Below are 18874 nucleotides of genomic sequence, written 5' to 3' on the forward strand. Positions count from 1 at the left end.
TGTGCTAGCATAACAATAATCAAGAGTGGATAAAGAGGGAATTCATAGAAATATCCCAGCTGTATGTATTTATTGTTTTGCTAATGAAAAGGGCTAAATAGGAATACCATATTGAGTGATGTAAAATATTCACTCTGTTTAAACAAACAAAGGGGCTGGGCACGGTGGCTCATACCTGTAATCCCAGCACTTTGGGAGGCCAAGGTAGGCAGATCACAAGGTCAGGAGATTGAGACCATCCTGGCTAACACAGTGAAACCCCTTCTATACTAAAAATACAAAAAATTAGCTGGGTGTGGTGGCACGTACCTGTAGACCCAGCTACTCAGGAGGCTAAGGCAGGAGAATCACTTGAACCCTGGAGGCAGAGGTTGCAGTGAGCCGAGATCGTGCCACTCCACTCCAGCCTGGGCGACAGAGCGACACTCCGTCCCAAAAAAAAATTATTGGGAAAACATTGTGATTTGGTTAAGGAAAGATTAGATGCTACTTTTGAAAACTTTTCGTGACCCAAAGAGAAAATTAGAACTCTTATAAGATGAAACTTTTGTTCATTAGAGTAGTAATAATTGTCATCTTTTAATAATGATTTCTCTCTTAGTAGTCGACTTTACTACAGTATTGGAGACTTATTTGTAATTTGAATTTTCAACTACATTTTTCTGTTTTCATTCCTTTTGAATGAAGCTTATAATGGAATTTTGAAACTAAGACTTAAAGTTAGCTTCTCTAAAAGAGCAGAGAATATATGCTCTATTTAGATGTTTGATTTAGATGTAGTTCCCCCCCATGGAGAATCAAACGTTCATACAGCATTCAACCTTGAAACTAAGTGCAATGTTTTTTGAGGTCTTTGATTGTATTTCCAGGTCTATTATATATTAAGAGTGGTTAAAAAAAAAATAGAACTTTCTGCATGGTATCAAAAGTTATCTACAAAGAACAGATTATAAACTTTTTTTAAGATACTGAGAAATATGAATCTCTAAGAAAATAATTAAATATTAAGTGATGGGGCAGCATCACCATAAATCAACCAAGTATTTATTAAGACCAACTTCGTATGCCCAACTAAATACGTAGTAGGTATTTAATAAATGCTTTTTTCTTTTTTTTTTTGAGAATAATTTTAAGATACCCAAAAGTCTTTGACTTGTAGTCATTCGAAATTTTGCTGAGGCACAAGTTGAGTCCTGTGCTATGAGGTTGGTTTATTAAAAAAAAGGAAAAAAAAGAGTGTATTTAGTGAGTGAAGCAAACTGAATTTCATTCAGTCCTCAAAACAAATCCTATGAGGTGTGGGAAGCATTGTCATCATTTTATAGGATGAGAAAATCATGTGCTACAGAGCTGGTTTGTAAATCTGAGAATTTGTGAAGGACCCTCCTGATTATCTCAGTTGGCCCTAAGTACAGTCATGGCTTAGTCCTTCATGAGTGTCTCTTGTAGTTTAAAGAAAACACAATCGTAATGAAATAATTAGTGATAATTCAATAAAATCACTTTCTGGCTTTTCAAGATTTATATTTTTCTTAAAGCTTTTTAAATGAAATGTGTAAAAATTACCCAGGGCTGCTGCTTGTTCTTTATTCTTCCTCCTCCAAGCCCTCATTCCTTTTCCCTTCATAAACTCTTAAGAGTACGATTGATGTGGGTAGGTGGCAGAACTGAAATAAGTTCAAATCTTCTTAAAGATTTTGGTATATAGTATTAACTCAGAAGCTGTAATATAATTGCATATATAAAGTGTTTTCTAATAAAACCACCAGGAGCATTCAGTAGTAAAACTGCCCTTTATATGTCACAAGTGTTTTTTGTTTTTATTTTTAAGAAAACACCGTGAAGTATTGTTCTGCCAAATTCTTGCCAGTGTGTGGCTAGGTCACTTTGGTTAGGTATCACTCAGTCCAGTGAGTGGTCACACTTGTGTAGTACCAGCTGTCCCTGACAGTTTCACATCAGAAAAAGGACATGAGACCTAGCAAGCACTATGACTTGGGAGGGCCAGTACAACATGGAACTCTCACACCTTTAAGTTGGGAGAAGGCTGACTGCACTCCAGTCTGGGCAACAGAGTGAGATTCTGTCTCAAAAAAAAAAAAAAAAAAAAAAAAAAAAAGTACATACCTTAGTTAAAAATACTTGATTGCTTAAAAAAAAAAAAAAAAAGGCTTCACAATCATCTGAGCTTTCAGCAAATTGTGATCTTTGCTGGCTGCCAACTGATCAGGGTGGTGGTTGCCAAAGGTTGGGATGCCCATGGCAGTTTCTTAAAATAAGACAACAATGAAGTTTCCCACATTGATTTCTTCCTTTCACAAAAGATTCTCTGTAGCATGCAGTGCTGTTTCATAGCATTTTACCCACAGTAGAACTTCTTTCAAAATTGGAATCAATCCTCTCAAACCCTGCTACCGCTTTATCAACTAAGTTTATGTAATATTCTAAATCCTTTGTTGTCATTTCAAAATTGTTCACAGCATCTTCATCAGGAATAGATTACATATAAGGAAGCACTCATCTCCTTGTACATTTCCATTAGAGTTTTTGGATGACTAGGTGCATTGTCAATGAGCAGTAGTATTTTAAAAGGAATGTTCTCCTGAGCAGTAGTCTCAACAGTGTGCTTAAAATATTTAGTAAACCATGTTGTAAACAGATGTGCTGTCTTCCAGGTTTTGTTGTTTCCTTTATAGAGGACAGGCAGAGTAGATTTAGCATCATTCTTAGGGACCTAGGACTTTCAGAATGGTAAATAAGCATTGGCTTCAACTTAAAGTCACCAGCTACATTAACTCATAACAAGAAAGTTAGCCTGTCCTTTGGAAGTTTGAAACCAGGAATTGACTTCTCTCTAGCTGTGAAATGCTATCTGCCATCCTAGATGGCATCTTCTTCAATAGAAGGAAGGCTATTTTGTCAACATTGAAAATATCTTATTTAGTGTAGCCATCTTTATCAATGACCCTAGCTAGTAGATCTTCTGAATAACTTGCTTCAGCTTCTCCATCAGCACTTGCTCCTTCACCTTGCACTTTTGTGTTGTGGAAATGTGACTTCTTTCCTTAAACTTCATGAACCAACCTTTGCTAGCTTCATCTCTTCTTCTGCAGCTTTCTCACCTCTCTCAGCCTTCATAGAATGGAAGAGAGTTAGGGCCTTGCGCTGGATTAAGCTTTGGCTTAAGGGAATGTTGTGGCTGGTTTGATCTTCTATCCAGACCACTCAAACTTTCCCCATATCAGTTATAAGCCTGTTTCATTTCCTTATCGTTCATGTGTTCACTGGAGTAGCACTTTTAATTTCCTTCAAGAACTTTTCCTTTGCATTCACAGCTTGGCTAACTGGCAGAAGAGGCCTAGCTTTCAGCCTGTCTCAACTTTGAATGTGCCTTCCTCAGTAAGCATCATTTCTAGCTTTTGATTTAAGGGGAGAGACTTGCAACTCTTCCTTTCACTTAAACAGTTAGAGGCCACTGTAGGATTATTAAATTGGCATAATTTCAATATTGTGTCTCAGGAAATAGGGAGGTTTAAGGAGAGTGAGCGAGATGGGAGAAAGTCAATAGAGCAGTCAGAACCCACTCAGCATTTATCAATTAAGTTTACCACCTTATATGGACACAATTCAGGACACCCCCAGTTACAACAGTAACATCAAAGATCACTGATCATAGACCAAGACCACCATAACAGATACAATAATAATAATAATGAAAAAAGTTTGAAATACTGTGCGAATTACCAGAATGTGACACAGACATGAAGTGAGCACATGCTGTCAGAAGATTGGCACCAATAGTCTTGCCAATGCAGGGTTGCCACAAACTTTGAATTTGTAAAAAACACTGTATCTGTGAAACACAATAAAATAAAGCAAAGTGCAATAAAACCAGATGTGCCTGTACTTTAAAACTCAATTGTTTCAGCAATTCCAGAGTGCTGATTTGTAACCTTAGTTTTGTTATCTGTAAAATGTGGGTTATAATAGTTCCTATCTCATAAAGTTGTCCCAGAGATTAAATCACTTAATACATGTAAAGTGCTTAGAACAGTGCTTGGCACAGAGACAGAATTCAGTGTTTGCCGTTATGAAAAGGGACTACCAGTGTGGGATGCTGACTTTAGAAAATGATAGGATTTCCCACGAATATCCTTTTATCCCATGTTTTTGTTCCAAATAACTGTCAAATCCCACTGAATTTGCTGCTTTTTGCAGATTTTTATTTGCGACTTTAATGGTTAAACCTAGAGGACTTTCTAATCTTGCTTTCTGAGGAGCATTTTATCATTTTAGGAACTTTGGTAATCTAAAATTGTTGAATACAAGCTAAGAATGGGCAGGCAAACTGTTTGGGTTCTTAGTTGTGTCTTTAAAAATATATTTTCTAGGTGTGGGGAATTAAGTGATTATTTGTGGGTAAGGTTGCAAGTCGATGTAAACAGCTCTCCTTCCACAATCAGGGAGCACTTGACCCTGTCTGTTCCTAAGCTGTCTGGACTCACTTCTAATGTGTATGTTTTTCTTCCTGGTGGTACCAGGAATTTACCTTTGTGAAATACCCTGATTTTCCCCCCTTGGGTGGTTCCTTTCTGTCCTCATTTTAAAAATAAGCACACAAAGTCCACTTTATTTACTGAAATATCTGTTGTTGGCCACTACCAGGAAATGGTTGACAAATACAGTGAACATTGAGGAAGTGACAAAGGTTCAGATAGTCTCAAAAAGCACTAGTCATAGTTGAATAGTTGTTACTAATCTATGCTGAAGTATAACTTTTTTAGGGTTTACTTTACACGTGAATACGTTCTAGTCCTCTAAATGGTCCTGTAATAGGGTCTTTTAGTCTGTTTAGGAATTAGCCCCATTCTACCTTGACTGGGGTGTGGAGTAATGACATCAGAAAACCTGGAACACTTTATCTCTGGTAGCTTCCGTTTCTCCATTTATAAAATGGGGACAAATGATTGTACTTTATAGTTGTAATAGAAATTAAATGGGTTAATGTATGTTGAGTTAACATGTGGATCTCAGTCCTAGCTCTGCCAGAGTTCTTTGACCTTCAAACAGTCACTTGGCTTTTCTGACCTACTCAGTTCCCTTATCTGGAAAATAGAGTTAAGGCTTTCCTACCCAATTCACAGGGTTATTATGAGGGTCAAATAAAATAATCTTTTGTGAAAGCATTTTGCTAATTACCATTCTATGCAAGTGCAAGATAGACCTTACCCCAAGGTTGATTCAAATTGACACCCTCTTTTGACCTAAAAGAGTTCTCCCATGCTTGCCAAAACCTGCTTTTAATTTTTCTAAATATGGGTCCCTTAGTCCAGAAGATACTTATCTAGCCTCCAAATATTTGCCTTTCTCTAAACAGCAGGCTACCCAGCACTAGCCTTATAGCTACTTCCTTGGCCACTCCAGCTCCAGCTCTAGTCGCTTTCCTCCACCATCTGAGAGAGGCAGCCACAATATTAAAATATTTTAAATGCATGGAAACATTAATAATTAATTGCCATCAAGGCAAGATTCTCATTCTCACTCTCAGCCCCTTATCAATTCTAGTAAAATACTGAAACTACACCCACCTTCAAAGCCATGGCCTTTACTAACACAAGTCTTAGTATAAAATAACCTTTTATTATCAGTATCAGTATAATGTTAGTAAGCAAACATTAAGTACCTTACTATGTGCCAAGGAGTATGCCAGAAAAAGGGGAAATTTCCATCCCAAGAACAAAGTATGTTGTCTTCAAGATTGGAGCAGTGGTTCTCACAAGGTGGAGGAGCGAGTAGTGGGGAGATAGGAAGTTGAGACATTTTTAAAGTCACAACTAGAATGTTCTACCAGCATCTAGGTAGAACAGAAAGGCCAGAGATACTGCTGAACCCCCTACAGTGCACAGGCCAGTACCCCACAATATAAAAATGTCAGTAAAGCCTAAGTTGAGAAACCCCAGTTTAAAGGAACACATACTGTCCCTAGGAAAGATGTTAATTGCTTTTCCATCTGGATGAAAATAAGTTATCCCTGTAGGTGATAGACTACCAGCATGTTATTTGGCTTCTCTAAGAGAGGAGACTGGGAATTTGCACAGGTGGTGTCCTGTATCTTGGGAAGGGGAACATAGACTTCACTTCCTCCACCGCTGTATTGAGAAGCTAAAAGACACTAGCAGAAAGTAGTAACCTCCAACTACTACTGCACACCATTATTTTTCCTTTTATGTAAAAATGCTGTGTGTTACTCCTGCTGGTTGTGAAAGAAGGAAGAAGGTGATTAAATTTTCACTCTTATCAAGAAACTGCTGTGAATTAAACTCCAGTCATCAGCTGAATTGGTTTCATAAAATGGTTCCACCACAAACATACTAAAGCAGTTCTTTCTGTTTTGAGTCATGTTTTTGAAATCAGCCACAAGGAAACTCTAGTATAGATGGAAATCTGTTTTATCTGAGATAATATATGCAGTCCACATTGTTTTTCATCATAAAGAAATGTTATAACATTTTCATGTTTTAAAACATTTTCCTTTCCTTTTTTTCTCAGTACCCCATTATGCCTACCCACTTGCCCACCAAAATAGAAGTGCTCAGAAGATTGTGTAAACAATCTGCATAAGATTTGTTTTGTCCCTTGCTTAGTATTTGTTTTGCTTTTTTTTTTTTTTTTTAGGGCAGGAATTTTGTACTTGTGTTTAGTAGGTAGTAAGCAGAAGGCTGTGTGTGATGTAAATAATGAAAGAAAACATTTGTTATGTTAAGGGACAAAGATTGATTTCTCAGTTTTTCTTCTTATAGGTGAAAGTGCAAGATATTATAGAAAGTCTTTCCTTTGGGAAAACTTGATATGAAAATAATTGTATTTCACTGGCACTTAAAGAAGAAATGAGTAGAATGTTTAACAGTCAAATTAATAATACTATTCCTAATAACTATATATTTTATGACTAATTTTTCATGTTCTCCCCACCCACAAAGAAAATAACACTATTCCAAAATATATTTATTTAAAAAAAATTTTTAACTCTGGAAGTTTAGTTTCTGCTAATGAGAGCAACATGCTTTCAAGTATCAAGCAGAGTTTCAAAGTAATAGACGAAATAGACAGTTTTGTTAGGAAGATTTTCTCTAGCATTTCTTCTAGTCTTGAGTAGAATTAATGGTGCTATTTCATGTTCTTGGTGCTAGATAACATTGGGATAGGGCTGAATACATGAGGTCAAACTAACTTAATTGAAGACCAACAAATGGAGCCAGTAATTGAAATATTTGGATGTTTTTTATCTACATACTCATTTAAAGTTCTCAAGTACATGACTTCAAGATTTTTTTTTTTTTTTTTTTTTTTTTTTTTGAGACAGAGTTTCTCTCCATCACCCAGGCTGGAGGATCAGAGCTCACTGCAGCCTCAAATTCCTGGGCACAAGTGATCCTCCCACCTCAGCTTTCTGACTAGCTGGCGATATAGGTGCATGCCATTACATTTGGCTAATTTTTTCTGTTTTTACTTTTTTTTTTTTTCTTTTGTAGAGACGGGAGTCTTACTATGTTGTGCAGGCTGGTCTCGAACTCCTGGCTTCAAGTGATCCTCTCACCTTGGCCTCCTAAAGTGCTGGGATTACGGGCATGAGCCACCATGCCCAGCCTAGGAATTCATTTTGAAGAAATCTTTTACTCAGATTTTAAAATATAGAGAGAATGTATAAAGAGAGTGAGTAGGAAAGCACTGTCTAGGTACTGGACTTTGTTAAAGACTATAAACCTTTGGAAAGATCATGAATCTTTCTTCAGAGAACACGTAAAAAAAAGGGTTCCAGGAGGAATAGCTGTCACAGCACATTTTATTTGCAGTTTAATAATGCCAGTTGTATATTGATTGATTATATGCCATTTTTAAATTTTAAAAACTTTATCTTGGGTCATTTATGTATATAAATAACTGGTACTACAAAAGTGTTTTATTTTGGATTTTAGATTATCAAATACAGAAGTAGAAGCCAAGATTGAATGTGTTCCTGTGATTGAAACTTCGATGTCACTGAGAAAATAACCCCAGATAAGACCTTCTAACGGATCTAAGCAGAGTAAGAATGTGTCTGATTGGAAATACATTGCTTTTCTTGGCTAATATGACCAAGGGCTCTAGAAAGTATATGGAGGGTGCCATGCCAGCCCTCCTCTTGTTTTTTAGTTTCTTGTCTAAGCAAAAAAAAATTGTTCCTTTTGCTATAGAGGCAATAGAACTAAATCTATAGTGTTATGCACGTTACTTGTAAATTCTTATGTCAGGACCAGATGGTCGCTTATATTTTTTCCAGCTCCCAAATTCCCTTTATTCTACTTTAGTCCCTTCGTTTTCAGAGATGAGGAAACAGATTGCTTTGTTCAGAGACAGCAAGAACTAGAACACAGGCTAATACTTGCTAGCCATGCGATATACTAATGTCAGCCAAATACAGGCATTTACACTTTCAGATGTTTGCCATATCTGTGCACTTACTAATTCTATTTAATACAATTTAAATTGACTCCTTTAAATAAGTAAGCTTATTTTAAAGGAAATTTTTGCTACTATAAATAGAAAACCATCATATCCTTTAAATAGTAACTCTAAATAGGAATTCAAATCAAAACAAAGCAACGTTATTAAAATTTAATTTAAAATTAATTTAAATTTAATTGTTATTAAATTTTTAATTATTGCTGTTCTTGGTCAGAAATGTGTCAAAGCATTGGTTTCATGTTTGATGGCAGTCCCTTAATTGTCTAAACAGAAAAAGCACAGCTAATGCCTCTAGTTAAGCTTCTGTATAACTTTTTAAAATGAAATGCTTCTTAGAGGGGAAATGAGAGGGCATGAATACATGTTTATATTACTTGTTTAAATCATACTAAAGTATGATTTCATGTATGTCAGAAGATCTTATTATATGGAACCAAAATTGTTCTTTGGTTGATGTAATTGTTCTTGAAACTTCAGTTTTTACATTGAAGGTTTTAGTTAGCTTAGCATAAGTTTATTTTTCTAAATAAGGAATTTGATTGCCTCACAACTCAAATGTATCACAATTATGGTGAAATAGCAATATACTGGTTTCTGTAACCTTTTAAATACTTAGATGAATTAAAATCTCTTCAGCAAAAGCAAAGATATCTAGGGAGACGAGAGGTGTTTTTAGTGTATTTGAATGATGGAAATGTTCTTAAAATATTTCTGAAGCATTTTTTTTAAATAATTTAATTTTTTGAATTATTGATGACGGAAGTTGTGTGTTAGTGTGGATGACTGGTCTAAATGTGTATGTCATTTCCAAGGGATTAGTAGGGGTCAGAATGATTTGTTTTATTCATTGACTTTTCCTTTGACGTATTCTTATTCATTGGGCTACATACATTCCCTGTTGCCTTCTCACCAGAAGTACCACTGCACAGGCTGTATTTCACTGTACTGTAGAAAAAGACAAGTAGACCTTTTTCATTCATGAGATTCCTATGAAACCTGTTGGTGGAGGTATAAAATGAGGAGACTTTTGTGGGCTAGCTAGTAGGAGTTTTGCTGTGAAACCTTTGTAACAGGTCTGTCAGGAACTAGGGAGAGAAATAAATACAGGAAATACTTGATCCCATTAAACTGAGGATGAAATAGACATGATAACATTTTGGGGATCATTTATTGTAGTGATTTTTCTGGCTTATCAGAAGTGTTAGTTTTTTGTTTGTCATACTTGTGTCAAATTTTCATATATATATATATATATATATATATATATATATATATATATATATATATATATATTTTTTTTTTTTTTTTTGAAATGGAGTCTTGCTCTGTCACCCAGGCTGGAGTGCAGTGGTGCGATCTGGGCTCACTGCAGCCTCTGCCTCCCAGGTTCAAGTGATCCTCCTGCCTCAGCCTCCCGAGTAGCTGGGACTACAGGCACGCACCACCATGCCCTGCTAATTTTTGTCTTCTTAGTGGAGATGGGGTTTCACCATGTTGGTCAGGCTGGTCTTCAACTCCTGACCTCAAGTGCTCTTCCCACCTTAGCCTTTCTGAACTATTTTCTTTACGTACATTTAGAACCACATCTAACTGTATTATAGTTTTCACTTTCACCATCAGACAAAATTTAGAAAATTCAAGACAAGGAAAGTTTATTGTATTTACTCATATTTTTGCTACCATGTTTTTACATCTTCTCTGATATTTTAAGGTTCTTTTATTTATTTTCTGTTTAGTTAATTTCCTCTAGCCATTCTTTGTAGTGGGTCTGCTGGTAACAAATTCTCTCAATTTTTCCTCTTCAGAGAATGTCTTGACTTCCCTTTCATTTTTGTGAGCACCTGAAAAATATTATGCCACTATCTTCTGGGTTCTATGGTTTCTGGTGAGAACTCCACTGTCAATCTAATTGTTTTTCTCCTATAAATGCAGTGTTCTCTCTCTCTGCTTCCAGGATATTTTCTTTTCTTTTTTTTTTTTTCTTGAGACGGAGTCTCACTCTGTCGCCCAGGCTGGAGTACAGTGGCACAGTTTTGGCTCACTGCAACCTCCTTCTCCCGGGTTCAAGCGGTTACTCCCGCTTTAACCTTCCAAGTAGCTGGGACTACAAGGCACACCACGACACCTGGCTCATTTTTGTATTTTTAGTAGAGACAGGGTTTCACCATGTTGCCCAGGGTGGTCTCGAACTCCTGACCTCAAGTGATCCACCCGCCTCAGCCTCCCAGAGTGCTGGAATTACAGGCGTGAGCCACTGCACCCAGGCTCTTTGAGTGCTTTTTCAGCTTGACTCTTTCTTCTCTCTTTTTGACATGTGTGTCCAGTGACACACAGGTTAGATTTTGCTATAGTCTCATGGGTCCATAAGGCTTTGTTTTTTGTTTCATTTTGTTTTTCCTATTTTCTCTCTATTGTTCAGATCAAGTAATTTCCACTGCTCAGTTTTATCATAGTTGCATTTAAATCTTTGTCAGGTAATGCTGTCATCTAAGTTTCAGCACCTGTTGATTATCTTTTGCATTGTTTTTGTTTTTGTTTCTGTTTTTGTTTTGAGACGGAGTCTCGCTCTATTTGCCCAGGCAGGAGTGCAGTGGCATGATCTCAGTTCACTGCAACCTCCGCCTCCCAGGTTCAAGTGATTCTCCTGCCTCAGCCTCCTGAGTAGCTGGGATTATAGGCATGTGCCACCACGCCCAGCTAATTTTGTATTTTTATATTTTATTTATTTTTTATTTGTTTTTGTTTCATAAAATTTATTTTTATTGTCTTCATTTCAACAAAATCACTATGTTGATAAAATCAGAATTTCTACTTTTTATTTTTTTATACTTTAAGTTTTAGGGTACCTGTGCACAACATGCAGGTTTGTTACATATGTATACGTGCCATGTTGGTGTGCTGCATCCATTAACTCGTCATTTACATTAGGTATATCTCCTAATGCTATCCCTCCCCCGCCACCACCACAATAGGACCCAGTGTGTGATGATCCCCTTCCTGTGTCCAAGTGATCTCATTGTTCAGTTCCCACCTATGAGTGAGAACATGTGGTATTTGGTTGTCTGTTCTTGCGATAGTTTGCTGAGAATGATCATTTCCAGCTTCATCCATGTCCCTACAAAGGACACAAACTCATCCTTTTTTATGGCTGCATGGTATTCCATGGTGTATATGTGCCACATTTTCTTAATCCAGTCTGTCACTGATGGACATTTGGGTTGATTCCAAGTCTTTGCTATTGTGAATAGTGCCGCAATAAACATACGTGTGCATGTGTCTTTATAGCAGCATGACTTATAATCCTTTGGGTATATCCCCAGTAATGGGATGGCTGGGTCAAATGGTATTTATAGTTCTGGATCCTTGAGGAATTGCCACACTGTTTTCCACAATGGTTGAACTAGTTTACAGTCCCACCAACAGTGTAAAAGTGTTCCTATTTCTCCACATCCTCTCCAGCACCTGTTGTTTCCTGATTTTTTAATGATTGCCATTCTAACTGGTGTGAGATGGTATCTCATTGTGGTTTTGATTTGCATTTCTCTGATGGCGAGTGATGATGAGCATTTTTTCATGTGTCTGTTGGCTGTATGAATGTCTTCTTTTGAGAAGTGTCTGTTCATATCCTTTGCCCACTTTTTGATGGGGTCGGTTTTTTCTTATAAATTTGAATTCTTTATAGGTTCTGGATATTAGCCCTTTGTTAGATGAGTAGATTGAAAAAATTTTTTCCCATTCTGTAGGTTGCCTGTTCACTCTGATGGTAGATTCTTTTGCTGTGCAGAAGCTCTTTAGTTTAATTAGATCCCATTTGTCAATTTTGACTTTTGTTGCTGTTGCTTGTGGTGTTTTAGACATGAAGTCCTTGCCCATGCCTATGTCCTGAATGGTATTACCTAGGTTTTCTTCTAGGGTTTTTATGGTTTTAGGTCTAACATTTAAGTCTCTAATCCATCGTGAATTAATTTTCGTATAAGGAGTAAGGAAAGGATCCAGTTTCAGCTTTCTACAGATGGCGAGCCAATTTTCCCAGCACCATTTATTAAATAGGGAATCCTTTCCCCATTTCTTGTTTTTGTCAGGTTTGTCAAAGATCAGATGGCTGTAGATACGTGGTATCATTTCTGATGGCTCTGTTCTGTTACATTGGTCTATATCTCTGTTTTGGTACCAGTACCATGCTGTTTTGGTTACTGCAGCCTTGTAGTATAGTTTGAAGTCAGGTAGCGTGATGCTTCCAGCTTTGTTCTTTTGGCTTAGGATTGTCTTGGCAATGCGGGGTCTTTTTTGGTTCCATATGAACTTTAAAGCAGTTTTTTCCAATTCTGTGAAGAAAGTCATTGGTAGCTTAATGGAGATGGCATTGAATCTATAAATTACCTTGGGCAGTATGGCCATTTTCACAATATTGATTCTTCCTATCCATGAGCATGTTATGTTCTTCCATTTGTTTGTGTCTTCTTTTATTTCACTGAGCAGTGGTTTGTAGTTCTCCTTGAAGAGGTCCTTTACATCCCTTGTAAGTTGGATTCCTAGGTATTTTATTCTCTTTGAAGCTCTTGTGAATGGGAGTTCTTTCATGATTTGGCTCTCTGTCTGTTATTGGTGTATAAGAATGCTTGTGATTTTTGCACATTGATTTTGTATCCTGAGACTTTGCTGAAGTTGCTTATCAGCTTAAGGAGATTTTGGGCTGAGACGATGGGGTTTTCTAAATATACAATCATGTCATCTGCAAACAGGGACAGTTTGACTTCTTCTTTTCCTAACTGAATACCCTTTATTTCTTTCTCTTGCCTGATTGCCCTAGCAGAACTTCCAACACTATGTTGAATAGGAGTGGTGAGAGAGGGCATCCCTGTCTTGTGCCATTTCAAAGGGAATGCTTGCAGTTTTTTGCCCATTCAGTATGATATTGGCTGTGGGTTTGTCATCAATAGCTCTTATTATTTTGAGATACGTTCCTTCAATACCGAATTTATTGAGAGTTTTTAGCATGAAGGGCTGTTGAATTTTGTTAAAGGCCTTTTCTACATCTATTGAGATAATCATGTGGTTTTTGTCTTTGGTTCTGTTTATATGCTGGATTACGTTTATTGATTTGCATATGTTGAACGAGCCTTGCATCCCAGGGATGAAGCCCACTTAATCATGGTGGATAAGCTTTTTGTTGTGCTGCTGGCTTCGGTTTGCCGGTATTTTATTGAGGATTTTTGCATCGATGTTCATCAGGGATATTGGTCTAAAATTCTCTTTTTTTGTTGTAACTCTGTCAGGCTTTGGTATCGGGATGATGTTGGCCTTGTAAAATGAGTTAGAGAGGATTCTCTCTTTTTCTATTGATTGGAATAGTTTCAGAAGGAATGATACCAACTCCTCCTTATACCTCTGGTAGGATTCGGCTGTGAATTCGTCTGGTCCTGGACGTTTTTTGGTTGGTAGGCTATTACTTATTGCCTCAGTTTCAGAGCCTGCTTTTGGTCTATTTAGGGATTCAACTTCTTCCTGGATTAGTCTTGGAAGAGTGTAAGTGTCCAGGAAATTATCTGTTTCTTCTAGGTTTTCTAGTTTGTTTGCGTAGAGGTGTTTATAGTATTCTCTGATGGTAGTTTGTATTTCTGTGGGGTCGGTGGTGATATCCCCTTTATCATTTTTTATTGCATCTATTTGATTCTTCTCTCTTTTCTTCTTTATTAGTCTTGGTAGCGGTCTATCAATTTTGTTGATCTTTTCAAAACACCAGCTCCTAGATTCATTGATTTTTTGGAGGGTTTTTTGTGTCTCTATCTCCTTCAGTTCTGCTCTGATCTTAGTTATTTCTTGTCTTCTGCTAGCTTTTGAATGTGTTTGCTCTTGCTTCTCTAGTTCTTTTAATTGTAATGTTAGGGTGTCAATTTTAGATATTTCCTGCTTTCTCTTGTGGGCATTTAGTGCTATAAATTTCCCTCTACACACTGCTTTAAATGTGTCCCAGAGATTCTGGTATGTTGTATCTTTGTTCTCATTGGTTTCAAAGAACATCTTTATTTCTGCCTTCATTTCGTTATGTACCCAGTAGTCATTCAGGAGCAGGTTGTTCAGTTTCCATGTAGTTGAGCGGTTTTGATTGAGTTTCTTAATCCTGAGTTCTAGTTTGATTGCACTGTGGTCTGAGAGACAGTTTGTTATAATTTCTGTTCTTTTTTATTTGCTGAGGAGTGCTTTACTTCCAACTATGTGGTCAATTTTGGAATAAGTGCGATGTGGTGCTGAGAAGACTGTATATTCTGTTGATTTGGGGTGGAGAGTTCTGTAGATGTCTATTAGGTCCGCTTGGTGCAGAGTTGAGTTCAATTCCTGGATATCCTTGTTAACTTTCTGTCTCCTTGATCTGTCTCATGTTGACAGTGGGGTGTTAAAGTCTCCCATTATTATTGTATGGGAGTCTAAGTCTCTTTGTAAGTCTCTAAGGACTTTCTTTATGAATCTGGGTGTTCCTGTATTGGGTGCATATATATTTAGGATAGTTAGTTCTTCCTGATGAATTGATCCCTTTACCATTATGTAATGGCCTTCTTTGCCTCTTTGCATCTTTGATGGTTTAAAGTCTGTTTTATCAGAGACTAGGATTGCAACCCCTGCTTTTTTTGTTTTCCATTTGCTTGGTAGATCTTCCTCCATCCCTTTATTTTGAGCCTGTGTGTGTCTCTGCATGTGAAATGGGTCTCCTGAATACAGCAAACTGATAGGTCTTGATTATCCAATTTGCCAGTCTGTGTCTTTTAATTGGACCATTTAGTCCATTTACATTTAAGGTTAATATTGTTATATGTGAACTTGATCCTGTCATTATGATATTAGCTGGTTATTTTGCTCGCTAGTTGATGCCGTTTCTTCCTAGCATGGATAGACTTTACATTTCGACATGTTTTTGCAATGGCTAGTACCTGTTGTTCCTTTCCATGTTTAGTGCTTCCTTCAGGATCTCTTGTAGGGCAGGCCTGGTGGTGACAAAATCTCTCAGCATTTGCTTGTCTGTAAAGGATTTTATTTCTCCTTCACTTATGAAACTTAGTTTGACTGGATATGAAATTCTGGGTTGAAAATTCTTTTCTTTAAGAATGTTGAATATTGGTCCCCACTCTCTTCTGGCTTGGAGAGTTTCTGCCGAGAGATCTGCTGTTAGTCTCATGGGCTTCCCTTTGTGTGTAACCGGACCTTTCTCTCTGGCTGCCCTTAACATTTTTTCCTTCGTTTCAGCTTTGGTGAATCTGACATTTACGTGTCTTGGAGTTGCTCTTCTCGAGGAGTATCTTTGTGACATACTCTTTATTTCCTGAATTTGAATGTTGGCCTGCCTTACTAGGTTGGGGAAGTTCTCCTGGATGATATTCTGCAGAGTGTTTTCCAGCTTGGTTCCATTTTCCCCATCACTTTCAGGCACTCCAATCAGATGTAGATTTGGTCTTTTCACATAATCCCATACTTCTTGGAGGCTTTGTTCATTTCTTTTTACTCTTTTTACTGTACACTTCTCTTCTCGCTTCATTTCATTCATTTGATCTTCAGTTGCTGATACTCTTTCTTCCAGTTGATTGAGTCGGTTACTGAAGCTTGTGCATTTGTCACGTAGTTCTCGTGTTATGGTTTTCATCTCTGTCACTTTTAAGGACTTCTCTACTTTGGTTATTCTAGTTAGCCATTCGTCAAATCTTTTTTCAAGGTTTTTAGTTGCTTTGCGCTGGTTACGTAGTTCCTCCTTTAGCTCTGAGAAGTTTGATCGACTGAAGCCTTCTTCTCTCAACTCGTCAAAGTCATTCTCCATCCAGCTTTGTTTCATTGCTGGCGATGAGCTGCGTTCCTTTGGAGGGGGAGATGTGCTCTGACTTTTTGAATTTCCAGCTTTTCTGCACTGCTTTTCTCCCATCTTTGTGGTTTTATCTGCCTTTGGTCTTTGATGATGGTGACGTACTGATGGGGTTTTGGTGTGGGTGTCCTTTCTGTTTGTTAGTTTTCCTTCTAACAGTCAGGACCCTCAGCTGCAGGTCTGTTGGAGTTTGCTTGAGGTCCACTTCAGACCCTGTTTGCCTGGGTATCAGCAGCGGAGGCTGCAGAATATAGAATATTGCTGAACCACGAGTGTTGCTGTCTGATTCTTGCTCTGGAAGCTTCGTCTCAGGGGTGTACCCCGCTGTGTGAGGTGTGAGGTGTCGGTCTGCACCTAGTGGGGGATGTCTCCCAGTTAGGCTACTCAGGGGTTAGGGACCCACTTGAGCAGGCAGTCTGTCCGTTCTCAGATCTCAGCCTCCATGCTGGGAGATCCAATGCTCTCTTCAAAGCTGTCAGACAGGGGCATTTACCTCTGCCGAGGTTTCTGCTGCTTTTTGTTTAGCTATGCCCTGTCCCCAGTGGAGGAGTCTACAGAGGCAGGCCGGCCTCCTTGAGCTGTGATGGACTCTACCCAATTCGAGCTTCCCAGCAGCTTTGTTTACCTACTTAAACCTCAGCAATGGTGGCGCCCCTCCCCCAGCCTGGCTGCCACCTTGCAGTTAGATCTCAGACTGCTGTGCTAGCAATAAGGGAGGCTCCATGGGCGTGGGACCCTCTGGGCCAGGTGTGGGATATAATCTCCTGGTGTGCCATCTCCTAAGACCCTTGGTAATGCACAGTATTAGGGTGGGAGTTATCCGATTTTCCAGGTGTTGTGTGTCTCAATTTCCCTTAGCTATGAAAAGGAATTCCCTTCCCCCTTGCGCTTCCCAGGTGAGGCAATGCCTCGCCCTGCTTCAGCTCTTGCTGGTCAGGCTGCACCCGCAGACCAGTGCCAAGTGTCCAACACGCCCCAGTGAGATGAACCCGGTACCTCAGTTGAAAATGTGGAAATCACCTGTCTTCTGTGTCGCTCACGCTGGGAGCTGGAGGCTGGAGCTATTCCTATTTGGCCCTCTTGGGCGCGCCTCCCCCTAATTTTGTGTTTTTAGTAGAGACAAGGTTTCTAAATGTTGGTCAGGCTGGTCTCAAACTCCCAACCTCAAGTGATCCGTCTGCCTCGACCTCCCAAAGTGCTGGGATTACAGGCGTGAACCACTGCGCCCAGCCTATGTTTTGTATTGTTTTAAATATTGTTCTTGCTAGGATGAGTGATTTTCTGTTAAAACTAGATATTTTCATATTATGTTCCTAGACTCTGGATATTATCTAAACCTTCTGTTTCCACTGGCTTTTATTGACATTGCTTTGGCAAGGTCATAGGGGGTGCCTCATTACTTCCAGGTGGATGTATAAGTCAAGGGTCCCTACTCAACCTCTACTGACGCATCAGGAAGAGGATCCTTCTTGTTTTTGGTGGGTGGGGGGTAGAAGTCTAGCTGACACCACTGGGATAGGTGTTGGGGCATGCCCGGTCTAGCTTGGTCTAGAAGTCTAGCTTGACACCACTGGCTCCCTACTTGGCCTACTTTGACATTGCCCCAGTAGGGCATTGGAGCTCCTCACTATGGTTTATGAGCTGGAAGTCAAGGCTCCTCACTTAGCTTTTGTTGGTGTGGGTGGTGGTGGTGGGGCAAAACTTTTTACTGGGTTTGGCTGGAGTGGAGCAGTTACTGTCAAAAGTTTTCCGTCTTGCCAGGCTGTCCCTTTCTTGTTTCTTTGGCTAGGGAGAGCAAGCTTTTGTTGTGGCTTTGTTTGTGCCAGTTGGCATTTCCAGGTTGCTGCCTTCTTTAGCTCCGAGTCTGGGATATATCAGGCAAAAGTATTATCTGCTGTATGCTTCTGTAAGTGGAAGTCTTCAAATTTGCCTTTTTGACTTATTTAAACAGTTTTGTAAAATGTATAATCATTATTGGGCAAAGTGTCCCATAAAATGTATATACCATGTGATGCTTTGCATAATATTGTGTTCAAGAGGACCGCTGGAAAATAACATCTTTATTTAAACTGAAATGAATTGTTCACATTATTAATGAAAACTTTTCCCCTCTAGGAAATAATGCAAAAGGTGTCCCAAGGCTCCTGACCAGTGAACAAAGATTTGAGAAAGACAGCCAAGCTCATGTTTTCTCCTGATCAAGAAAATCATCCATCTAAAGCACCAGTAAAATATGGTGAACTCATTGTCTTAGGGTAAGGTTTCTCCATTTGATAAGACACACAGTTTAATAATATATGCTAACTTTGGCATCTAGGCTATAAGTACTTTTTTTTGGAATTGGTAGTGTTACCAAATCAAGAAACTCTTTTAATTCTCATATTCATGCTATTGTTTAAAACCACTCAAATATGACATAAACTTTTTCTCACCCTTACCCGCAAAGAGGGCAAAGTTTCTTAAAGATGAAATGGAAAGTCTGGGCGTGGTGGCTAACGCCTGTAATCCCAGCACTTTGGGAGG

At 38.5% G+C, this 18874-nt stretch overlaps 1 protein-coding gene across 2 annotated transcripts in view; it reads left to right on the forward strand.

The window, feature by feature from the left end:
* Positions 1–18874, forward strand: part of PELI1 (pellino E3 ubiquitin protein ligase 1) — a 65779-nt gene that overhangs the window by 31173 nt on the left and 15732 nt on the right. The window contains exons 2-3 of one of the 2 annotated variants that reach the window (XM_030921115.1): positions 7977–8086; positions 18467–18606. In XM_030921115.1, coding sequence (XP_030776975.1) covers positions 18536–18606 — 71 coding nt within the window. In that variant the 5' untranslated portion in view covers positions 7977–8086; positions 18467–18535. The remainder of the gene's footprint in view (positions 1–7976; positions 8087–18466; positions 18607–18874) is intronic. The other variant, XM_030921116.1, reaches the window with a different exon arrangement.

The sequence above is a fragment of the Rhinopithecus roxellana genome, chromosome 17 (assembly GCF_007565055.1).
Source record: "Rhinopithecus roxellana isolate Shanxi Qingling chromosome 17, ASM756505v1, whole genome shotgun sequence".
NCBI classification, from domain to species: Eukaryota; Metazoa; Chordata; class Mammalia; order Primates; family Cercopithecidae; genus Rhinopithecus; species Rhinopithecus roxellana.